The 27,152-nt window shown below is 35.9% G+C and overlaps 1 protein-coding gene across 1 annotated transcript in view; it reads left to right on the forward strand.

The window, feature by feature from the left end:
* The window catches only part of LOC126978157 (venom acid phosphatase Acph-1-like), a 40,641-nt gene extending 18,037 nt beyond the window's left edge, over positions 1-22,604 (forward strand). Inside the window, exons 2-8 of the mRNA XM_050826912.1 lie at positions 5,212-5,315; positions 10,492-10,602; positions 12,176-12,433; positions 13,595-13,777; positions 14,516-14,636; positions 15,002-15,219; positions 22,371-22,604. Coding sequence (XP_050682869.1) covers positions 5,214-5,315; positions 10,492-10,602; positions 12,176-12,433; positions 13,595-13,777; positions 14,516-14,636; positions 15,002-15,219; positions 22,371-22,541 — 1,164 coding nt within the window. The 5' untranslated portion in view covers positions 5,212-5,213 and the 3' untranslated portion in view covers positions 22,542-22,604. The remainder of the gene's footprint in view (positions 1-5,211; positions 5,316-10,491; positions 10,603-12,175; positions 12,434-13,594; positions 13,778-14,515; positions 14,637-15,001; positions 15,220-22,370) is intronic.
* The last annotated feature ends 4,548 nt before the right edge of the window (positions 22,605-27,152 follow it).

The raw sequence follows: 27,152 nt of genomic DNA on the forward strand, positions 1-27,152 counted from the left end.
CAAAATCGAAACCAAACATTTAGCTCGTGAGTCGATAAATGCAAAGAGATAAAAATAATGACTGTTTACTCTCAATATATAATTAAGGAAATTTTGTATGTACATTAAAACATTTTGTAAATTTTTAAAAAATAGCGATCGTCAATTTTAATTTAAGAAATAAGCATAAACTCGAAGTGCTGAGCACTGGGCTTCATACAATTAGCAAGTCATTTGCATACGTTTTTACAATCGTACTCTGCTGAATTGTATTCGAAATTTGTAAAATATTTAAATATTATGATAAAAGTATAGCTTATAAGACTTCATTAATGATAAGGCTGCTTGGTAGTGAAATAGATTGTTCATAATCATATAATAATATTATAAATATTGAGTCTCTGTTGTTATTTCTTATTACAATACTTTTTTTTATCTTATAACCTATTTATTCAAACAAAACAAATCTTACAATATATTTTCAATACTATGACTACATAAAATTAAAACTATCAATACGGAAAAGCGTACCAAGAATACTGGCAGCATTTCCGCGCTGGATAACTAGGCTGATCCGTTGACCGAAACAGCTGCCAGCGCTTGGGTTTCTAGTTGCCTTATTGAGGCGCGAAGATAGACACCAAACGGCTCAAACTGTTTTGTTTTGAACAATAATAATATAGTATCTTTTGCCCCGACATCATTGGCGTTCAAATCGGTTATATTGCGTTCTCTTAAAAATTTTTCTAAACTATGATCCTATATGGTACCTCATATTCAGCACACACAAATCAGCACAGAAAGGACTGCATAATATGGGACGTAAAATATATCCGTATCATCAAAATCTATTGATTGGACGACGGATACTTGTGAATGGTGTGATTTGCAGTAATGCCACAATTCAACCAAATGACATACATACAAATAAATCTACAAAGTAAACACAACAGATAGCATACAAATAAATCTTGGCCCGTTGCTTCAACCAGCCCATCTCCTTCCAGAAGGTCAGAACCTTCTTGGTATGTAATATTTCCCGGAGCGACATTGTACTGTCGTGATCGGCCGCTCCAGAACATTCCAGGATTACATAAGTAACCGTTTCATCTTCGACCGGAATGCCTCTACACTCAGGGATGTCCGTTACGCCGATTACAAAAAGATCTTTATTAAGTAGGAAATGTCCTCATAAAGTCGTCACTATAACTCGGAATGTTTGTTTGAGCTGACAAATCGACTATTACGTCTGGGCTATAGTTTGCCCATCGGATATCGTGTGGGTTATTGATTGGAGACTATATAAAATCTATAAATATAATTAAAATGTTGTTAATGTGTACTTTTATCCCAAATATAAAGCAGTTGTCAATCAGATACTCAACTAGTAACCCCTAAAATCCATCAAATGAGATAACAATCTTCACCCGTTAATTAACAACTCAAACATTTATCTCGACGTACCGAAGCAGTTATCTTTTAAAGCGAACGCTCTTAAAGCGGAAACCCCTTTCTTTATCCCCTTACTAATATTATGAGATGCAACTTTTTTGTCACGCTTTCACACCTTAAATTCTCAAAAGAACATAGCTTACTAACAATGACGTTCTATACATATAGAAAATGTCCTCATACAAAATCAAAGCCGAAATATAGCACATGCCATTAATGACATTATAATCAGCTTCGACTGCTATGTCTATACATTTCTGATGGTGTCCTTTCATCTGTCCTATTGATTGATGATAACTCACACCATCTTTTTTTGATTCGTCAATTAATTAATAATTTAAGCACTTTTTATAGCACACTTAGGCTTGTTGATTGACACACAGTTCACACACGACTAATGAGAAAATTGTGCTTACATTGTCTTTAAGCACACTTTTACCGTTCCGTTGTCAGACTGCGAATGATATGTCCATATGTATAGAACGTCATTGCCTACTAACAATAAGATTATCTCAAATTTTTTAAAAGCTTCCGTGGGGAAAAGGAATATATTAGTTAAAATTAACAGATGGCCGTTGGGGCAGTAAAGTGCTCGAATGGTGACCACGCACCGGAAGACGTAGTGTAGGCCCCCACCATGAACCGACGATTGGTCAAGATCGCCGGAATTGGTCGGATGAGGGCAGCTCAGAACCGATCGTCATGGTGATCTTTGGGGGAGGGCTTTGTCCAGCCGTGGATGTCTTCCGGCTGAGGTGATGATGATGATGACTCGTTCACACCTATTTCTTCAAAACAACGATATTTTTGTACTATTGTACTGTATCGTACGAAAGCGGTTTAACGAAAGCCAGTGAAAAATCTCTTTCTGGGAGGGTTGCATTTGTGTTCGGCTTTACTCCAAACCGGAGAATTCAGTGGCAATCGCATAAACGTAAGAAAAACAGCGAATGAAAAGTTTTCGCTGATTGAGACCATGCCCACATTACTTAAATGCTATTGCCTATTGCCTGTTGAATTACCAGACTAAAACTGTATTAAGTAAAAACCAGACAATACAGCGGCGTCAAGACGTGTTGGCGGATGATATAAACGAATATATTGCTATCATTCATTATATTATTATGTTATACTGCAACTATTACTTAAATATTAGTTCTAGTGTTATATTTAATTACTCGATAGCTAGTATATCAAAGATAATTTAACCTAATAATACCATTTAAAGAAGTTCTTATGAAGATTAGTAGCTGACCCAGCAAACGTCGTATTGCCATATAACATATTAAATAAAAAGAATTATTAAAATTTTAATGCAACCGATTCTCAGACCTACCAAATATATCGTACTACAATTATTGTATTCGATTGCCATGTTGCAACCCTTTATCGGTTTGGTGGATGGAACAGAATAATATAAAAATCGTGATACAAAAATAGTTGTATATCGTAGAAGGGCGTAAATTTTAATTTGTATGTATTTTTCAATGTTGAATCATAATAAAATAAAAATAAAAGAAATTGTCAAAAAATTAAAAAAAAAATTGGGTTGGACTACCATTAACATTTAGGGAGATGAAAAATAGATAGTAGCCGATTCTCAGACCTACTGAATGTGCATATAAAATTTGGTAAAAATCAGTAAAGCCGTTTCGGAGGAGTAAGGTAACTAAAATTGTGACACGAGAATTTTATATATAAGATAAGCTCAAAAGCTGACGCTGTGTAGCTCACCACTCACCAGTATCCATGACATATTTGATATTAATATCATATAACAAGAGTATTACCAAGAAATCAATAATGAGGACGAAATGAGATTTTTAAGTGGGTTATAAATAATTTATTTTAATTATACGAATATACGTACCCCCTTCCCCTTATTCATAATGGTCCGCTAACTTTAAGCAGCCGCTAAGGAGTGTTTTTTCTCATTCCGACTTAGGTCAATAGAAGAAGACAGAGTGCAAATTAGCAATGCTTTAAGTTAGCAGACTATTATGAATAAGGGGGGTAGTGTTTAAATTTTCTTTGAAACGAAGGCGTTGTCGATGACACTATAAACAGAAATAGACTGAGATATAAACGAAGTTTAATAGACTCAGAAATGTCAAACTCTTTAACTTAGATAACTTAATCGTCTAGATAGTCTCTGCTGTTAGACAACCGATAAAAACATGCCAGGAATATTAGTTTAGTGTGCGTGACAAGCTACGTCTTACACTCGCGATTTGTATGATACTTTGTGTTAGTGTGCGTGAATTGCTCATAATATAGGTTATTTCTAAACTCATTTTGTTTGACGTTTTCACAACTGTCATAGTCTATCTAGACATCTTTATATATAAAAAAGAGATTTCCACGTATATAGTCACTCATCACGATATCTCTGGAACCATTAGAGCTAAAGACTTGAAATTTGGTAGGAATATTCTTTTCACCGAGTAGAGGTCAGCTAAGAACGGATTTTACGAGATTCCAAGTTTTTTTTATTATGAACAGAACAACGTCTGTGGGGTCAGCTAGTATATGCTATATAAGCTCTTTAATAAGGTAGACATCCACATGAAAATGGTTGATTTTAATGCGGACAATTATCAACATAAGTAGAATTCAGTTATTAACACTAAAATTCCTCAATATGCTAAATTTCACTAAGGTATTACTAGTTTCTGCTAAAATAGCAGAGTTGTGCTAAATCTACTTTCTTCGATGCATGCACATACCACGCGCGCTGAATCATCTATTTTCATTGATGAACCGATATGTGGAAGCACCTATAGAAAGCATTCCTTCGATACTATGGTGTGTGTGGATGAAGCAGCTGCTGTACTCAATAACTTTTGTATTAATTTACATTTACTTTTTTGACTTACTCGTGTAAGACATTAACTATTTGACGTTTGAGTGTGTCTGTTGCATCATTTTACATTTTACATATTATATTGTAATTTGAAATGATTTGTAAATCACTGTACTTAAATGTAAATCTTAATATAAAAGAGTGGCAATGAGTTTCTTGCTACTTCTTCTCATTAGCTCATCCCTTTAGGAAGTAGCGGTTTTCAATAAGATTTTTTTTTTGACATTCATAAGTGTCATTTCCGTGACCTACGTGAATAAACTGATTTTGATTTGATTTGATTTGATTACTCCACACCATTCGATGTGCCGATGTTCGTTATTTATCGTTGACCGTCGATTTTTTTGTCTGCACGTAGATTTCAGCGCACTTTCCGTGTCTCTTTATTCGCTAGTTTTCTTCCGCCGTCGGTCTTTATGTCAGGACCCGGCCTTACACGCAGATGACGCTGATTATATAATCGATAAACAAATTAAATTCTTTTAGCATAGTTAATCCAGCTTCCTCACAGCTCGTATAGATTCTATTACCTTGAGGTAAGTGGGAGGTTCCTTTCCACAGGATGCCGGCTAGATTATGGGCATCACGACGGCGCCTATCTTTGCCGTGAAGCAGTAATGTGTAAACATTATTGTTTTTCGGTCTGAAGGGCGCCGTAGCTAGTGAAATTACTGGGCAAATTAGACTTAACATCTAATGTCTCCAGGAGACGAGCACAATTGTAGAGCCGTTCAGAACTTTTGGATTTTTCAAGAATCCTGTGTGGTACTTCATTGTAATGGAGATTATGGTATTAATTAAAGTATATGTAATTCTAGAAGTGAGAGATATGACTTAGAAATAACAACCTGTTTATATTTGCATATCGTCGTAACTTTTACCATATCATATAATACATATATTGTACTTAATTTCAGAAATGTGCCGGTTCATCATTTTGTCGATTCTCCTGCTGCTCAGCTTCTCACACAGTCACATCATCTATTCTCCTGATGATCAGGAACTACTCTTGGCGTTTGTGGTAAGAATACTATAATATCTAGCTAATATTTACTCTCAACCAAATCCGACGAACGTCGAAAATCTACCGCTGTAGTAAGTTAAGTTTAGAACTCGATTTATGTTCGTTGGCTAATTTGTGAGGATTTAAGAGATTAAGTAGGGACATAGAGCTGTCATTAAAAAAAATCACACAATTTATTGATTCCGATGGATAATATTGTTATCTAGATTGTAATAGCTATAACATGTACATATACTTATATAATAAGAATGCATTTCAGCTATCGAACGGCAGAGGCTGTTCTACTATCAACTTTCAAAATTATCATGAAAGTATAGTGAAGCTGGTCATCCACGGACGTGCCCTTCATCTCGACGACAAATGGATCTACGTCAACTTCAATTATTAGTCTCCGCTTCTTTCCGTTCTGAGTCGTATGTGTTGTTTCGACGATGAGTACCGATTCTGAAGAGAAAATTTCGCTGCAATTTATCGCTATTTAAAAAGCTGAATGCGCAAATTAATAGTTGAAAAATTGGATATTTTAAATAATTTGGAACGGATTCACCGAGCAAACTTCAAGCGACTTGCGGTGTGATAAGTCAGAGCAGACAAAACATAAAATGGCACCCAGCGGACACATTCACGACGATGGCTTGGCGCGGTTAGCGTGGCGTTAAGTTTTGCTTAAGTATCGTCCCTTTCGGATGGCGCGTTGGCACGTTGCGTTGACTTTCGATGTATTTGGAGATCCACCAAGCCGAGCCAAATACTACTTATGTCTTTCATGGAGAAGGGTCACCATATTACAAAATCATCTAGTACGTTTGTTATTGGAAAACATAAAATATATTTATTTGCAAAAACCACAATGCAAGGAGCAAGCTAGCAAATTTCAACGATTATTTTGCCCACAATCATTACGTAACAAACCAGCACGTGTGTTAAGCTTATCACAAATCACACACAGCCTACCGAAACTCTAAGAATTCAGAGCGATTCACTCAATTGTATGAAACGTGCAGTCATTGATAGATTGACAGATGACGGGTATAATCTTGTAAGAAACGGAGATAGTCGAAATCTCCATACTGTAATTACTACTTTTTTAAATGTGGCCTTACACCAAACAAGACATTTGATCTACTCCAAATGATGTGTATGAAGGCCCTTCTTAAGTAACCATCTACCGTTGGCCTTACGCATTTATCATTATCATTATCATTCAAGCGCAGTCGTCTGCTGTTAAGGGATAAATAAAGAAATTGTCGTCTTTCGATGACTGTCACCGAGGAAAATGTGCAAGGAGTGAGAAATTGAATTAAAAAGAAACGGATTAAATACGAAGAAATTCAGCATTTTTTGCAGATGGGATCGGGAAGTATTGACAAGATTCTAAATCTATTTCTAAAAGATTAAGTAAGTTTTGCGCTAGGTGCGCACAAACTCACTGAAGATTAGAAGCTGGGCCGTGGGAAATAGTGATGTGATATAATCAATAAATTTAAAGCACGTCTGGGCACGTCAACAACATTTTGACAGGTGGATTTATCAAAACGATCTGGAAACAAAGCGTCAGTCGACAGTGTAGCTGTTTCAAAACGAACCAATGTCTACCAAAGTGAAGTGATCGGGAAGCGTAGGTAAAATTTTGATCGCTAGTTTCTTCACTGTGATGGGATATTTACCACCTTATGCATAATGGTCCGCTAACTTTAAACAGCCGCTAAGGACTGCTTTTTCTCATTCTGGCTTAGGTCAATATAAGAAGACAGAGTGATAATTAGCAATGCTTTAAGTTAGCAGATTATTATGAATAAGGGGGTTAGTGTCGATTCTCTTACGAAATTGGAGCTGCATTAACGGTGAATGTTATAGTAACAAATGCCTTCCAGAAGTTTTCACTACCATGAACGAAAGGCGACCGAATACCGAGCTACGCGGACTATTGCTATACAGCGCACTTAGCGCTCTAAACAAGGGACTTTCTGGATACCACACCACCACCACACATAAAAAATGAACTGAAAGGGATCCAGATTTTGTCGCCGGAAGATGCGCTAACAGCGCTCGAGAAAGCCGTACAAGAGGTGTCTGCGGCAGACTGGAAAAAGTGTTTGGAAAACAGATTTAACCATCAATATCCCAGCACATAATTCAAACTATAGTAAAACATCTTTCGTGTTAACAAAACAAAGGGAACATTTTACCAACCTTCTAAATCGTAAATGCAATCGATAAAAAGGACAGGCATTGACCTTCTACAAATTTTATTCAAGATCGTTTAAAACAGTAAACTCTCAGTAGACATTAAAACTTGTATATTTATAAATATATGTATATAATGTAAAAAACAATAAAAACAAACTTATGATATTGACATTCAAAACTGGGTGTAAAATGGATCGATAAAATTATAGGTCAAATGTTCAGTATTTGGGATGGGTTCTAAATCTGTAATAAATTAAGATAATTTGAATCTCGAAAAACGAGATAAATATAACAACTGGAACAAAATTATATGTTATATTATTCATCATTATCATCAGCAGGAAGACGTATACTGCTGGGCAAAGGCCTCCCCCAAAGATTTCCACGATGGGTCCTGCGCTGCCCTCATCTAACGTATTCCGGCGATCTTTACTAGATCGTCGATCCATCTTGTGGGGGGCCTATCAACCTGCTTCTTCCGCTATGGGGTTGCCATTCGAGGACTTTACTGACCCAACGCCCATCTGTCCGTCTAACTATGTACCCTGCCCACTGCCACTTCAGTTTCGCAATCATTCGGGCTATGCGCTGACTTTGGTTCTCCTGCGGATCTCCTCATTTATGATTCGATCTCGCAGGGAAACTCCGAGCATAGCCCTCTCCATTGCTCTCTGAATAATCAAGTCTGCGTACCGTAAGTCATCACTGGCAACACACACTGGTTGGAAACCTTCGTCTTTAAACACTGTGGTATTTGGGACAAGAAGATTTTACTTTATTCAGATTCTGTTTATTTTTTATGTATATCTATCGGTTCAGGAATTCAACATCGGTTTATTCTACGAACTATAGCCACAGCTCTAACCTTAACAAAAAATTAAAATTCTGCGGACTACAAAGAATGGATGTGATTAAACAAAATCTCAAATAAATAATCATTTATATTCATATCCTTTGAATCAGAATTTAGATGACCTAAATGTAACCAAAGCAATATAAATTGTTATTTATGACTTGAATTATTTTTGAAATCGCACAGAAACATCAGGTAGGTAGCATATATATATAAAGTGGATCCTAACGAAAAGGTCAATCCATCTGGCATTAATTTTTCTAAACGGCATATGCATGAAAGATAAATCTTGTGCTCATTTACGGTCGCTATCTAAAGATTCCTCTTTATCTCTGTGTATATAATGAAAATGGTATTTGTTTGAGGGTCTTTCAAGCCTAAACCACTGATTGTATCGACATGCAACTACAACCATTCGATGCGAAATTTATCCTAGATCGTTTATGGCTACTTATGTTTTTATTGTATTTGTAATAAGATAAATAAAATTTCATCAATAAAGAAGAAATTATAGACTCCATTTTTCCATACCAGCCTTCTCGACCTTGTTCTCCGGTTTTTCGACCTTAGTATCTATATATCTCTATTTTCCTTTAATGATATTTTTGTTTTTGTAAGTGCCGTAAGGGAACCTACAAATCCACAAAAAGTGAAAAAATTAAAACATTCTGACACAGAATATTTCCTTCCCGATCAGTTTCCAAAATTTCGATAGTATTGGTTGATTTTTGGAGACGAAATTTTCCTAGAACAAAAACAGAGTTTTTGTTTTAACGATTTTTAGTTGACCTGTAGTTCTCCTTATTGCATTGATGATTGTCTCGCGCGTGATAGCGTGACAATTGTTTTTTTAGAATTTTTCAATGAAAAAAAGGCCTCAATTAATGTTTCCTTTAAAGGGGACCGAGCCTTGAGCAATCGAGCGGAGCTAGGTTACCTCTCTCGCACAATATCGCCATAGTTTTAATTCAGAATTAGAAGCGTTTTTAATTTATTACTAACAATATTATTTTCTTTACACAAATAACAGAACTATATCATGTTAAATAGTATGAGTAAACAGTAAGTAATTTTTCATACAATCTTTATCTAGATTGAATGACTAACATGGCTCCAACTGTAAAACAACTGTAAAAGTTAGGGGTATTTTGGTGACTTTTTTTGCAATGTATGCTATGGATAGAAATGTAAAGAAAAAAAGAATTTTCTCCTAATACTCTGTAGACATTTTTTTTTGTAAAACAAAAACTTTATATAAGATGTTAAGAAATGGTTACAATTAGGCGCTATTTTGCGATTTCTTGGGATAGCAGCCTTAAGGCCGCTTCTATGCGATCCGCTATTGATATTTCAATTAATTTCCCACGCTTAATGCGTCTAAAGACATTTTCAGTTCATAAAATGATCCCTTATCCTCGAGCTAATTTTATTTGAACGAGCGCTATATGTGACGGCTCTTTTTCATTCCATAATAAAGTTCTGTGAGGAATTAAATGAATTTTCACTTCAAAAACTATATAATATACATCTTGAGATACACATAATGGATACCAATGTATAAATTTCGAATGGCCACTGACCAAGCGCAGTCTTGAAGTTCTTTCATTCTTTAATGAATTTTAGAACTTTTACTATAGTTTTTGAGGTACAACAATTTTTTATTTTTTGCGGTAAATGCATATTCCAAACTTCTAAACATATCCGAAAATTTGTTAAATTTCAAATTATGAAATGGATCAATTTATGTATACTTGAATTTCATTCTCTACATCTGGATGTCAAGCGTTGTTCTATATAATAGTCTTAAAAGAGATTTCTTCCATGTATAACTAAAGTATGAAATGGAACATATGCGGTGTTTCCACGACGATATGGGTACATAAAAAAGTGCGTACACCTTTCTAAAATTCCGGCAACGTTCCTATGATATCTTTTGTGTTGCAGGGAAATAAGGGTGGCGGTTATCACTTCATATATATCACTATAGTTAAAATCTTTTTCTGAATTATGCGATAGTTAACATTTAGCTATATACAAATTGATTTAGAACTTGTTTGAACATAATATGTAAAATTTGACATTATACTGACCTTTCAAATTGAAGGTAATAATAGATGTTCAAATTTAAAGGTGAACCGACACGGAGAAAGGACACCGGATTCAGATGAGCTCTCGCTGTCTCAAGAACCAGAAAAAATAAAAAAACTGACATACATTGAAGGTTTAGAAGGATTGACAAATGTGAGTATCAAGGCTACTTAGGTGTAAGAACATAGTAAGTTGTAATTAAAACTGAAAATACTTCGTTAGTAGGCTATGTGTGTATCGCTATGACTTTTACATAGTATTTCTTTGATTAACGGTAGTGTTCATTTAAATTAAACACTTTTAAAGGATTAAAACGCGTGCAATTGTAAATGTGTTTTTACATTTGATTTTTGCGAAAAGTTACATATTTCAAGACCTTTCCAGATCTCGTTTTCGGGGGGACTTCAGATGAAATGAGTCAAAAATTTACTGACAGTGTCCTCTTCTTTTGTGGTATGTATAGTTGTGGGTTTTAATTTAGAGATAATTGGATCCAATATTGGATCAATAAATTTTGCCAAAAACCATCTGTCTATAGCAAATACCTCCTCCGAGGCATGAGGCAATAAACGGCCCTAAACTTCATAATGGCAACTATGACAAATACTATATTTGACTCATTTCATCTGCAGTCCCACTGAAAACGAGATCTGGATAGGTCTTTAAACGTCGGATAAACAAAAATCAAAATGAAAATGTAACCATTAAGTCTAAATCTAATGTAAAAACACAGTTACAATTACACACGTTTTAATCCTTAAAAAGGGTTTTATTTAAATAAGCCTTGTACGTTAATCTTTTTATAGAAAATATTTTTTATGAATTATTATCATTATTTGAGCCCATGCAAACATTGTATCTTACAGAATTGGCTAGTAGCAACTAACAATAACTGGTCATGCCTACTACTTGATTAAGTCGAGCTAGTAAGTCTTTGGTATGTCTTATCATTATAATTGTATGTGTATAATTATGAAAATGTACGAAACAAATCTGTTGCGAAACTCAATAGAATTGGTAAAAAATGTTTGTGTGATTTACCGCAAAAACCTTTAGGTTTCTATATAGCTTGTATGACTTTCTTAATTATTACACACTTTGGGAATGGATAATTAAATTCTAATGAGCATTATGTCTAATGTCAATCTTTTCGAATGAGTAGATCCTGCCGTTGAATAAGTAATTTTCAAATTTAATTTGAATTGAATAAAAATAGTACCAAATTACAACTTTGTAAACACAACATCATTATGATGTTTTTGTTTATCATTAAAAGCACTATTTTATAAATCACTAGCTGACCCAGCAAACGTTGTATTGCCATATAAAGTAATAAGAAAAAATAAACAGTTAAATTTTTTAGCGTGTAGAAAATAGATGACGACCGATTCTCAGACCTACCAAATGTTAAATCGAACATAAAATATATCGTAATAATTATTATATTCGATTGCTATCGGTTGCAACATTGCATTTTAAACTATTCTTTCAATTTGATTTCTGAACGTCGCGACGGGGGACACATCAAAGGAAAAACAAAATTGTTGTTTTTATTTAATTCCGAGCGTATAGTGAGTAATAACTTCCTAACTTTCGATGTAAAATTTTACCACATCATACACTAGTACAAATCATAAAACATATAAAATAATAAAAGAAGATTTATGTACGATTACAATAGCTTCCTATGCAGAAACAAATTAGGATAATAAATCATATGTTACAGACGGGCAAGCGACGAGCGTTCCAGATAGGGAAACTCATTCGCCACCGTTACGGCCCTCAAGGTTTCGGATTGCTATCAAGCTTGTACTTACAAGATGAGATTTACTTAAGGAGTACTGACAAGGAGAGGACAAAGATGACGGCACAGATGGCAATGGCAGCGTTATATCCTCCAGAGACTGAACAGCAATGGGATGAGGGGCTGGGGAAGGTGTGGCAACCGGTTCCGTATACCGCTGTGCCCTTAAAGGAAGATTATGTAAGTAATGTTCTATTACCTTAAAGTATCTCTGATAATTAGCACGGGATATTTACCATGATTCAAGGATTTTAGAGTTTCCCCGATATTTCAAAGTACTATTAAACACATTAAACAATTTGAAAACTACTTCATTTCGGTGTATCGTCAACAAGTTTTATTTCAATAGTTATAGAAAAAGAATGAAAAAGAGGGTAGGTTGATATTTCTGCCAAGACCAACCAACTTCTTGCTAATAATTTCAGTCAGCTATTATTGAAAGGGATTACGATTACTTACAAATTCAAACTCAAATAAAAATCTTTATATACAATATACAATTTTGGATTTCTATATTTGATGCCAAATAGTCTTAACATTACCATTATTTATTTGTTACCACTTATTTAATGACAGAAGGTTCTCTCGCAAGGGTAATCGCCACCGGGTGATGCAATTAGTATTCCTAATGTCTGGTGTCTTTTAAGAGTCATTTAATAATATGTTGTAGTAACCTTTACCACAATTATATAGGTTAATAATCTGTGGCATGCTTAGCTAAATCTGCCCTTTTGGCCGGTTTTGGGTTCTATGATTTTAATTTTGAAATCCGAATTTTATAATAATGATATTTTATTTTATCTTCTAATGCTTTATTATTACCAAATTACATTTACCACAAAAACAATTTTGGTAGTTACAATTTACTACATTTCTATCAACAGTTTTTATGTGTATAGAAATATAATAATACTAGTGGATCCGACAGAAGTTGCCGTGTACACACGTCTTAAATTTGAAAAATCGGTACAGCCTTTAGGAGGAGTTCACTATCATACACATGAGCAGGAGAATTATATTATACGGACGGAATTGTGAATTTAAGCCAATCTCAAATTCACTGGAACACACAAAAAAATCATCAAAATCGGTCCAGCCGCTTAGGAGGCAGTTCAATTGTGAATCTAAACCATTCTCGAATCCACCTGAAGACACACAGAAAGTTTCATTAAAATCGGTCCAGCCGCTTAGGAGGAGTTCAGTTACAACAGACGCACAAAAGAAATATATATATATATATTAAGATAATTCGCCCAACAAAAATGTCAGCACTTCGATTTAGCCAAGTAGAACAACGAGGTATCCGGATAATTCATAAAATTTAATTCCATTTTCTTTCAGCTTCGCTATTACTCGAACTGCAGACGTTTCAAGGATCTTATGACTATCGCCAAAGCAGAGTCTCTGAACCAGGAGTTCAAACCTTATTGGGACCTGATCTCACTGATTAAAACGACGACTGGCCGAGACTTCTCTGAAGATCCTCTCCTGTTTGAAACACTTTTTGATTTATTTAAAAGTCTGGTAAGTTTATTCCACTTAACATTAGGTGGAAGAACTGCTTGTTACATCAGTTAAAATCCCTGCACGCTGAGAAAAAGACTCGACGCCAACATAGTGACGCAATAAAGACGATCCACACAAAAGTCACGAATCATAAATTCCATTCCTAACAGGCGACTGCCTGCAAACGTTACGGATATCTAATAAGACAAGATTCCGTCGATGAAGAAATTTTGAAAAAAAAAACCGGGTGATTGCAGGAAAAAAGGTTGTTATTACTTAACTATTAAACTAGATTCAGCGGTTCTTAAATTTTTTTACCGTTGGAGCGTATTTGGAAAGTGAATATAAAATATATTTTGTGTGTATTTTTATTAATAACCATGTCATGTGTTAATCAAATATCGAACGGGAGAAATTAAATATTTAGATTCTATTTTCCTCTGCTTCCCCCTACACCACTTTTTCCATTAAAATCAGTGAAGTATCCCGCAGTGCTCCGCGGAGCGCTATTTGTCTATGATTCCACTCAATAAAGGAGTAGAATCAAATTCAAACATTATTCATTCAAAATAGGATATAATTTCACTTATTGAAAGTCAAAAACTACCCATTTGAAAAGGTATGCCTCAGACCTGAGAAGAACAGGCGCAAGTAATTACGAATTATATTAAAGAAACGCAGCGGGGTCTTTTTTTCCTGAAGAAGGATATCAGAAATTTAATAGGATACTCATTATATTATCTGCATTATTTCAAGGTTGGCCTTGGTTTGGACATCCCAGCTTGGGCCAAGCCAGTGTTACCAAAACTTGGCGAAGCAGGCCGTCTCGCCTACCGACTGTACTTCAGAAGTAACGAAATGGTACGGCTTGGTGGAGGTAAGATCTTTGCTTATATGATATATTTAATCTAATTCAACCATTCATTTGTTTTTAACAACTCTGTTATTTAATTCTAATTGTTAGTCATCATCATCATCAGCTGGAAGACGCCTACTGCTGGACAAAGGCCTCTTTCTAAGATCTCCATGACGATCGGTCCTGCGCTGCCTTTATTCAACGTATTCCGGCGATCATCGGTCCACCTTGGGCAGGGCCTACCAGCACTGCATCCTCGTAATTGTTAATACTTATACGAAATTGTCGGTTTTTCTAGTACGCTATTAGAAAACTAGGATCATCTAAAATTTAAAATGCTAAGCGGCCACAATAGCTATTCTGAAAATAACATATGATTGTTTTAGGTGTAATTCTCAACGACTTCACCCAAATGGCTGCGGACATTATATCCGGGAAACCAGTTACCAAAAGATTCCACATGTATTCCGGTCATGACTTCAACATTGGTTCTCTGATGGAGGCAACCAAGATCGTGAGGCACGAGCAGCCGGTGCCGGAGTATGGAGCTATATTCGGTCTGGAGTTGTACAGGTCCAGGAGTACAGGGGAATACTCAGTGCTGGTAATTATTTATGTAAATCATTTTTATGCCCTCCCCGGGCCCAAGGGTGTCGTAAGACGTGACAAGGAGCATTTACCAGTGGGAAGCTTCTTTGCACAGGATTATGGGTACCATAACGGCGCGTTTTTCTGCCGTGAAGCAGTAATGTGTAAGAATTAATGTGTTTCGGTCTGAAGGGCGCCGTAGCTAGTGAAATTACTGAGAAAGTGAGACTTAACATCTTATGTCCGAAGGTCATGCCGCTCAGAATTTTTGGGTTTTCAATCGAATCCTGTGCTGCATAGTATTGTAATGAGCAGGGCGTATCATTTACAATCAGCTGAAAGTCCTGCTCGTCTCGTCCCTTAATGTCGAAAAATTTGTCACGAATGTGGTAGCAGTAGTGCCCTGGACTAACACACTGTTATTTCAGTGCTATTGAATGAATTTGCAGGATCTGGATATTATGATCATTGTAGAGTAGGGTCGTATTAAACGGCGGAAGTGTTGTCTTCAATAAAAATCCAATATAGCTTCTTCAATACGTATATTACTTAATCACATTATTTATTATAAGTGAACCGAGCTACATGAGTTACAGACCGCTACTGAACATAAAATAAAAATATAATTGATGGGATGATTGAACACAGTGTGGACACGCATACATAAACAAATAGCTTCCTTAAGCATATTTGCATACGTGTGTCCCTACAATCATATTGACTATTGTCATTAGAAATGAGATTGGGAATAACAATTGATTTTTTATTGGACTCAATAGCTGGAGGCTCAAAATAGCCATTCTAGTGTAACCGGGTGGGGGAAAATATGTATACAGCACAGACGCAGAGCGTCTCCTGCGAGACTAGAATTGTAAGTTATGGAGAAAGAAATAAATTATTTAACATCTGATATAATTGCACATTCAAAAACACTTTGGTCCTCGCACTCTACTCACATATAAAGTTTATATTTGTGCGTTTGAATGTAGATATGTATGGAAGTGTGACAATAGACCCCGACCCAACTCTATAAATTCTAAAACAATCAAATCTATCTATCACATGCGAGTTTTATGACCGCAATCTCCTCAATGAAGCACAGCGGTTAAGGTACCATCCAATTGTTGTTCTCTCATATTATTTGTTTTTAAACTGAATTTATAATATCGATAATTAAGATGTTCTTTAAGGACTTTCAATAAAATCATTGTGGAACCTTGGAAGAGTTTGAATACTTACAGTTGGGAAAAAGGTTAAAGACGAAAGAGGCAACAAAAAATAAATTAAATTTTTTGTAGTGGTTGCTAAATGCAGAGACAATGACAGATTACAACCCTTTCTATCTTTCTATCTGACAATAAAATAAGCCTTTTTTCAGATGCGCGACGCAAGGGAATCAGTAGCTAGGTCAGTTTGGGCGAGGTGTTAGGTTATCTGTCTTTATGTTATCATGTTATCTTCTTCGTGTCGTTCGAAAGTCAATATGCCTTAGACGATTTAGATAATCCTAACGTCGAGCAAGTTGTCTTGCAAATGTTAGTAAAAGTGTATTTTTTAGAAAATTGTTTTAAGATTTAAATGATTTAATTCCACGAGTCGGTAGGTCAAGTGTTATGAATCTGTTGTGCGTCAACGGGTTGCAGGTTCGATTTTAGAATTTAGAATTTAGAAAGTATATTTTGCAGTCTCGATCTCAGTGTTAGAATTATATTAAGTTAGAATTATCAGAGTAAATTGTAGATGATGAGGAACACTTAATTAATAAATTCCCATTGGAGTAATGAATCAACGCCCACATACTTCATAAGTTTGTAGAGAATATACTCGTAACATCTCATAATACATAGATCGGCAGTTGAAATGCTATGAGCATGAAATTTACTATACTATGATACTCCGAACTCTAATTTAGCATAGCGACTGCATATCAAAACTATTCGTTAGTTACGAATAAGATTTTTGCGTCTCACGACAGTTTCTATAAGCCCAAACTCGGTTACATGATTTCATCATGTAGTTGTTATACCTATTATCCAACTTCATCACCTTCTTTTCGATTGCGATCATTATCGCTTGTGATCTAATCGCGATCGGTGAAATACTGACCATTGAAAGGTTCCAGTGGCTATATCTGGTCTTCATCAGATTCACTTCAGTAAATTATATTATCTTCACCTTTGCACAGGATGCCGGCTAAGATTATGGGTACCACAACGGCACCTATTTCTGCTGTGAAGTAATAACGTGTAAGCAATACTATGTTTCGGTCTGAAGCGCGCCGAAGCTAGGGAAATTACTGGGCAAATGAGACCTGACATCTTATGTCTCAAGGTGACGAGCGCAGTTGTAGTGCCACTCAGAATTTTTGAGCTTTTCAAGGATCCGGAACGGCACTGCATTGTAATGCGCAATTACCATCAGCTAAACGTCCTGCTCGTCTCGTCCTTTATTTTTATAAAAAAAGACAAAGCATACAAAAAGGAATTTAAGTATATGAAACAGTAAAAACTAGAATTCTCTGAAAAAAACGCTCGCAGATATAAACACGTAGATCAGAGAATATCGGAGTTTTAGTAGCAATTGTGCAAAACGACCAAATAACAAATCTGTCTATTTTCGATATTGACCATTCCGATCAACACTTGGCTCACTTCCAGCTGAATTTCGAAGCCAAATAGGACTAATAATTTAAATACTGATTAACATAGTCTTGCTGGCTGTTAACTTACTTACTATTCAGTCAACAAAGTTCGAAATAAATTTGACCTGCGCTGAATTTATAATTTAATTTAATCTGATTCCTGATATCTTTGTCGTATCTCCTCGATTCGAGATCACTCCACTAACTGCCGCAACCTGTAGCGGCATACTTGGTGAATTCCGTGGTCACTTGGAAAATAAAGCCAAACTGGCCTCTAAAAAGCTTGATGTAATCAGTAAGGCGCAGTACTGTCTCAGTACTTCACTTTTAGCCACCGCCTGCAACTATATCAGGCGTAAATTCGGATTCACATGGAATACCTACTGTTCTCGGCGGGTGCTCCCCAGTATCAGCTTCTTCCATTTCACCGCGTGCAACGAAAAGCGGCTCGAATAATCGACGATGAAGTCATCTCTGATCGGCTTGATTCTTTGGCATTGCGCAGAGAAGTGCGTTCTCTCTTCTTCTTCTACCGCATTTATCACGGGGAGTGCCTTGATAGCAGCGGCCGAATTCGATCAACGGATATTACATCAAAATGCTAAATACCATCCGCATCACGTCAACATTGGGCATTGTGTGGAACCACACCACGTGTGTTTTGCAAGATTTTTTTTGCCTCGCACAGACACTGTGTGGAATCAATTACCAGCTGTGTTTTCCCAAACCCATACGACATAGGGATCTTCAAGAAAAGTGCATACTCCCGGAACCTTAAAATCTGGTAACGCATCTCTTGATTCCTGGTTTTACGGTTACGGTTTTTAACAAATCGAGATTTCATCAGTAGGAGTCTTCTTTGCACAGGCTACCGAGAAGGACACCACAGGAGTGTCTTATTCTGTTGTCAAGCAGTTTGTAGCATATTAGCAAGCATTATTGTTTCACTATGAAGGGTGCCATAGTTAGTGAAATAACTGAGAAAATGTCACTTAAAATATAGAGCCCTTAAAGGTTAAACGAAAATTTTTAAATTTTTTATAACATCAAACAAAAAATTTGTATTAAGAATAACACTACTGGGCAATTATTGTCGAAACACTAAAGCAAGATTTTTAAAGGCGAATGGCAGGTTTCAGTGGACGTCTCGTACACCAAAAAAAAGGCGTGTTGAAATATGAAATATTTACATTTAATAGATCATTGTATAAGAATATGTGGTTTTAATTTTCTTTTTTTTATAAAGTTGGGAGTCATAAGTTAAGTTTGTTTTTTTAAGAAGTTTTAGGGTTATGTTACGACCCCTTTTTCGTGACTTTTAGAAATCAATACCTACACAAATAATTGAAACAAAATCATTCTTATATACACACGTACATACATATGTATATGTATAAATAAACGGTCAGATAAAAAAGCAAGAAACATAACTGAACCAAAATATATATATACGCGTCGAATTGAGAAGCTTCCTTGTGCGATGTTTCCGGGACGATACGACATGGGTACCTTCAAAAAACGCGCGTACACCTTCTTTAAAGGCCGTCAACGCTCTTCTGATTCTTCTGGTGTTGCGAAAGAATGTGGGCGGCGGTGATCACTTAACACCAAGTGACCCGTACGCTCGTTTGTCCTCCTATTCCATAAAAAAAAAACCTTTTTTGAAGTCTGTTGAATGCTACCTACTGCTCAACTAGCAACGGTTTTCTTCGTGTAAAACCACAATTTTCTCATGTTCTAGGATACTTTAGAACTCCCACCAGGCAGTCTTCTACTAATACATAATATACTATTTGCATATTTTGAATAACAAAAACAACTTTTCATTAAATGGTCTTTATTGAGACATATCTTATCTACATGTAGTATAGAAACGTATGGATAGCGGCGCCTTTTCAATCAACTACACTCTTAAAATAACGTCATCCAAGAAGTTAGCTGGTCGCGTCACTCCCTCATGGCGAGCATAGCCCAGGTACCAGATGATACTCATCACGTGGGAGCAACACCCCACAGTTCTCAGCCCTACAATGCAGTTGCAATCAAAACTTTTATCTACACCCATGCTTTAAATCCTCTATTAAAGATTCTGAAACAGTTAGCTTATTGCCAACATTAAAACACCCAATGTTCTAATAACCATTACATCACCCAAAAGAGTGTTGTACTGAATTTCATAACAACACTCCTATGTTTTTTTTATCCCTTCATGCGCAAAGAGTTTCAACATACAGCCACATTCTTATTGCTCGATGCGTGGTATCTGTATGAATTTCAAAAAAAGAACATTTTCGTTTACGCGCGCTCCACACTCCCAGAACGTCGCGTGCCGTAAAAAAAAGTAGGTTATTCGAATCCCCGCCATTTTTCTTCGATATTTTTACTGTTTTGTTTACAAAAAATGAGCGATTCATTTTAAACGCTGCAAAAGAACATTATATTCGAGTGAATTTTAATTATTGCACTTAACAAAAGTAAATTACTACTAAAATAAATAATTGTTTCTTAATACTTATTTTATTTGTATATAATCAGTAACGAATGATATTAGGTTACTACTAGGACTGGTGTTTTAATGTTAGCAGTAAGCTAACTGTTCCAGAATCTTTTAGAGGATTCATATTCTGGGTGTAGATAAAGTCTTGTACGCAACTGTTGATAATTAGGTTATATTAGTTTTAATAAAAACACTCATGTGATACTATTATCACACACGGCTTCGCCTCGTGAGATAAATCCACATTCGTGTTTTAATACCCCTTATTACACAACAGTTGCGTAAATAACTAATTATTACTTCTCTGCCACGATTACCTACTTCAGTTACAATGTTTTTCCTGAAGAGTGGCGAGACTTTATATTTGCCCGAAGCAGCATTGGATTTATTCCCTGCAATCCAGGTATTTGGTCACGGCTCACTTCTAATGTGTAAATATCGTGAAACCTGAAATGTTCACCGACATATGAACGCGCCTGCTTTATTTCATAGGTGCCTAAAGCAAAAAGAATCAAGTCGGCCATAGTTTGAAGCCAATAATTGGAACACTTCTGAGTGTTTAAGTATGTTGCGTCTGCGATTGTAATGGCTGGTTTTTGCTCTGACGGAAAATCAGGGTCCCCAAGAGTACTATCTGCAACAATTGAATTTTTTGCTGCCATTTGCTCTCTGCCACACGCACGATCGGCATTTTTGCTGCAATAGTTCAGATTCGACTCCACAATCACAGCACAAAATAAGACGTATTAACACAACACAGCGTCCTTTTCGCAAAATCAAAACATCGTAATAAGCGTCCTTTCGCAAACTGTACAGTTTTTTGAATGAAGGAGCACAAAATCAACTCAACCGCGTCGTTGAGAAAAGATGTAGTAATAAATAAGCCAATGTTTCAAAAAACACACAGTATACGACATAAAACAGCTAGTAAATAGAGTTTCACGTTGTTGTAAATGTGAAATTCTAATACCCTGATTTTCACTTTGACATGACAGTTGTTCTTTTTTGGCTTTCAAGATTTAAAACAATCGATGGGCATACCCGAAAAAGATTGTAAAATAATTAAAAAGATGGCGTTCCGTTTCTGTTTGTAAATTGAGTTTTATTTAATTATTTTCTTCCCCCTACTTTAAAAAAATATTTGAAAAACTGAAAAAAGAGCCAGTTGCGAAATACTAAAATTGGGAAAATATAAACCCAAAAACATTCTTTTAATAGGGCGGTACACCAGCTGCCGTTCTCATTTACAGAATTTTTCATGGTGAAATGAATTTCTGAATGTGACTCTATTTTATTTTTTTCAACCGATTCGGACAATAGCCGGAATAAATAGAGTGACACGAGAGTGGATCAGGTATTGGAAATAAATACTCCGCTTATAGGAACGAGTCTATATTTGCGTTCACTTTTCTGAACATGCACTTCGCCGGTCTGCCGCTGTTCCTCTTGTGGGCGGCGATACCTTCAACGCGTCACAACGCAACGAACACAAGTCTCTTATATCTTCTTCTTCATCTGGATCACTTTCCACTTTTCACTAATTCTTCTTCTTCATTTAAACTTTTTTTTTTTGAGCCAGAACTAGAACTGCCGTAGGCCACGCTTAGGACGGCTTATATACCTCCGGATCTGTTCTATATTCAAAATGATTCTCAGATCCTATCTTTAAATTGAAGTTATACTAGAAATTTCTTTTAACTATTTTTATCCTGCTTACACATTTTCCATCCTTTTTACTCTGTTCGATTTGTACTTGAACCTACTAGAAATTTCCATTAACTTTACAAAACCCAAAAAATTCCATACACTGGTAGATATATCGAACCCGGATCTACAGCAATAAAAGTAAACACTTTACCTCTGAGCTACGAGTATTGCTGACGAAGCTGTTGAAATTATCAATGTCTTGAAGTTTGTCAACCTTCGTCATGTACGTTGCTGCACGACATGAAGTTTGACAACTCTCGTCATGTACGTCGAAGCGTAATATTGAGTAAGGCATTTAATATAACTTTATCTTTTGTTTCAGCCAATATATGTGGCCAAAGCCGGCGATACCCCGGTCCAAGAGCTGCACTTCTCCGACTGTGATACCAGCTCTAGTTACTGCAAATTCGATAAGTTTAGAAATAATACCAAAGAGTATTTACTGACCGAAAAACAGTTTTACTCTAGTTGTGATATAAAAACTGAGCTGTGATTTTTGTCAGCATTATTTGTGATAATAGTTAATAAATCTTTAGAAGAAATTCAAAGTACTTAATGATGTGTTCTATTATTTTATCCACTTCCTTAAATATTAAATTTATTTTAATTAGATGTATAACGATGATTTTATTGTAAGGAACCATTTTTCTATTCATATTTAAAGTATTTTTATGTCTAAGTGCATTATAGGTCAGAACATAGAACTGAGCATTCCATTCTAATGAAATAAACATTTGATTGAAGTTTAAAAGCACGCTTTAAAAATTATAAAATATCTTTTAAATATGAATAATTCGTTTCGTTTAAATATACATATTTTTTTTATTTGATAGTGTATTCAATTTGTTTTTTAAACTGTTATTTATTGTTTAGTTCTCAAAACAGCTTATGGTCACTCAGAGGGCAATGGAGAGGGCTATGCGGAGCTTCCCTACGAGATCAAATCTGAAATGAGGAGATCCGATGGTTGCAAAACTGAAGTGGCAGTGGGCAGGGCTCACATATAGCTCGACGGATAGATGGCCGTTGGAGCACTTTAGTGCTCATTAGACTCAGTTAGACTTTAGTCCTCGAATACGTAGACGGAAGACAGAACCGGATGACGCAGTTTTATTAGGTCCCCTACAAGACGGACCGACGATCCGGTAAGCACAACCGATCGTCATGGCGATCTTTGGGGGAGGCCCTTGTCCAGCAGTGGACGTATTCCGGCTGAAACGGATACAAAACAGTGAAATAATGTACACACAAGCTTTACCGTGATGATATATACGATACGATAGCTTTGATGGCAAAGAGTACATCTATTTAGAATTTCTTTTTCCATAAACCTGAAGCGGGGTTTCCTCGTTATCGAGTATACGTACAATTTTTTTTAAACCTTCGATGAGGGCTGGGAACGCCGCTGTGATTCTTCTGGTGTTGCATAAGATATATAAGGTACATTTTAACGCGAAATTTTTTTGATATCCCCAAGATGCATGATTACGTATCAAAGTTGACGAAGTCGCGGACAGAACATAGTCAACGTATTATTATGTACCCTTCCATTGACTAGTAATAAAATCCAACTACACACCAATTTTAATCAAGATCGTACAAGCCGTTATTGGGCTATAAACGGACATACAAACCGGCAGACCATTCTAAAAATGACAATAATCGTAACAAGAATTAGATTAGTAAATAAAATTATATAAAAATACACAATTATTTTTATAATTTTTAGTGCATATTATATCTATTGGTTTAGAATACTGTTTTTGACTCGGATGTTTATTTGTTATTTTTTTTTAGTGAATCTGAAGTATTAGACTAATAAATTGTATAAATATATGTAGATATATTAAATTTTGTAATGCTGCAATCAACGTAAGTGCATTGCAATTTGATTACAGATAGCTAGAAATGACATATATCTGAGAGATCCCACCACAGATCGCACCCTTACTGTGTCGTTAAGAAGTTCCATTGATCATCATATTTGGCTAAGACAATTACTTGACCATAACGACGTTACGGTAGGTTACTCAAATATCCAGATAGCATAAAAAAGAATCGGCCGAGTATCGTTAATTTGCTCCTAAGAATTGAAGAGTTCGGTTACTTTGTCAGGGATCCCACAACCAGAACCTAACCAAACTCTCACCAAACTACCTTTGAAGTATATTCTTTCAAATAAGAAAAAAAAAGAATCATCGAAATCGGTTGGCGCGATATTGAGTTATTCGTAAATTTGTCGCGCATATACTTATAGCAAATTTATACTTTTATGCTTTTCTCATGGATGCCATTGTCTGATCTGGACCCATTGCAATGGGACCATCCGGGAAGCACCAGACTTTAAATAAAAGAAGAATTATCAAAATCGGTTCACCCAGTCGATAGTTCTGAGGTAACATAAATAAATATATAAAACATACCGACGAATTGAGAACCGAGAAAAGAGGAGGACTTTTTTGAAGTCGGTTGTCACAAAGACACTTTAAACTGAGTTTAATGACGCTCAGTTCTTATACTCAAATTAGTTCAAATGCTGCTTAAAGACAGCGAATTCACCAGCACCTTCTAAACGTGTTCACGAAAACCGAGTTTACTTTAAAAACAAAGGAATGTATCATAGACCAAAACTATCAGCGATAAGTATGAACAAATCAAAATTCTTACATATTAATGTTTATGTTATGATAACAACACTAAATATTTAAAACGTAAATATAAACGCGCAAATATTTAAAGCGCCCGTCTTCTTAAACGTGACATTGGCTGAATTGTGGTGCCCCTTCCACAGAAGCCAAAATAGAAAGAATAGAATGTTAAGCGTCCGAATTTCGGCCGTCAACATTTAAATGCTTTTAGGCTATCACTGCGTTTAGTTTGTGTTTTTGAAATGCGAATTGAATCTGTAAACTAGTTTAAAGGCGTAAACTTAGTTCAAAGTCTTCTAATCGCTGTCTACTTCAATCGTGAAATCAGCCCTTAGTCGTAAAACGTTTATTTATCACAAAATATTCCAAACAAAGAGTAATTCTACAGACAGAGGCTACAGATTTACATAGTATAGAGATAATATTATTAATTAATGTAAGGAGCTGGTCTATAGAAGATGCTGTACCACGGTTGAAAAGGGATAAAAATTTGCCCCTGAATAAAAACACTAGCAAAAGTGCAAGAAACCAACAAAGTACATTTCCAACGAACGACAACGACTTTCTTTTTAAACAAGTGAACTATGAGGGAGGCACCTGAATATAATCGGATTCATTAAATAATCAGAAGTAAAATAAAGTTTCTCCGTTAAGTATGTTGCGGTAATGAAGGAACGCTTACCCGCCTTCCGAGGCGGCCATTTTGCAGATGTTTGAATGAGATCATGATTTATCGTTCAGGGGTAGCGGTAGGGCTTTTCAATCTAATTTCAATAGGCACGGGGTTCTTTGTATTTATAACTGAATGATGAATTTCATATTCGTATAATCAACTTTGTATTTACTACTTATTGGTTAGCAATTATTGATTAGAAATGTTCCTAGCTAAAAATTGTGTACCTACCAGCCTCAGCCCGCGTTATCGTTGACGTTAAGTTTGCATCGTGCTCGTTCGGAAGCTCTTAAAACATTGGCGGCCTAACAAAAAAAATTGGCATGAAGTTATAACTAAGCGTAAACCAAGAATATGTAAAATTTTACAAATAGACATTTTGCTTACGAATGGTTTGTTCGGATGTATAACGTTTCCCGCGTTTATTTGCAAGGCAGCTTGTCATTCGGAAAACTTCAGAATTATCATTGTATTGACAGTGTTGTCAACGATATTGTAAGCATTTTGCATTTTTCTTTGTTTATCATCAGTTATAACGTTATACCAAGTTTATTTGTAAGGCCGTGGGTATAAAATATACCCCATATCTTTTTTTATGGAAGTGGACGACAGGCGAGCGTAATGGTGACCTGAAGTTGAGTGATCACCGCCACCCACATTCTCTTGCAACCCCAGAGGAGTCACAGGAGCGTTGCCAGCCACGTAGAAAGCTTTACGTGTTTGTTTGAAGGTACCCATGTCGTCTCGTCCTGGAAACACCACACAAGGAAGCTCATTCCACAACTTGGTTGTACGTAGAAGAAAGTTCCTTGAAAACCGCACTGTAGAGAAACGTAATATATCCAGATGGTGGGAATAATATACTAATTAGTGCGAAAGTGGAATTCAGCGGCAAGGTTCAGGTCAAACAGCTCTTCGGAACACTCCCCGTGATAAATGCGGTAGGTACACACAATGAAGCGACGTCTCTACGCAACGCCAAGTGATCTTCCCGTCACAGAGCACTGGATCATCTTTCAGATCTGGAGAAGAAAATAGAGAATAGAGATTTTCTTTATCCCAAAAAAAATTTTTGTGTAAAATTTCATCATCATCAATTGAGTTTTTAATGCATGAAATCTAATTTATAATGCAAGGATTTGGTTCCTAGATAATGTGCCATGTAAACAGATACACTGTTGCCAAGCCAATACGTAAGCATAATTTATCATTCTGGCAACGAGCGCTGGCTAACCAGCGTACGGGTCACCGGATGTTAAGTGATCACTTCCACCCATCATCTCTTGCAACACTGAAGGTACCAGCAGCGCTGCCAGTCTTCCCGTGATAAATTTGGTCCAAGACTTACAATCAGGCAATGTAGCGCAGTTAGCGCCAAGCAATCAAGATGATCTAAAACAACTGAATCCCTAGACTTAATGAGCTGTGCAAATTAACCACCCCATCGAATGACCAGTCTACCAAAATTTTTGTTAGGTCGCCTATAGTTCTTTACTAATTCTTTTTTAATTTTGCAAAAATATTTACGTCTTAGAATCTCATTTAAAAGGAAACTTATTAATTTTATATTTTTTCATACTTTATCGTTACATCAGTGTAAAGTTTAAGCTTTTATATTATTCATTTGATTTTTTTTATTAACAATTATAAATTATTTATCACTCCCACATGCGCTTAACGCACCTAGTCATAGCATGGCGCGAAATTCTAGGCGACTTAATGCCACCTATTTTCAGATTCATGGCTGTAAAATCGCCAACAGAATAACAAATTCTACATAAAT

The sequence above is a fragment of the Leptidea sinapis genome, chromosome 47 (assembly GCF_905404315.1).
Source record: "Leptidea sinapis chromosome 47, ilLepSina1.1, whole genome shotgun sequence".
Lineage (NCBI taxonomy): Eukaryota > Metazoa > Arthropoda > Insecta > Lepidoptera > Pieridae > Leptidea > Leptidea sinapis.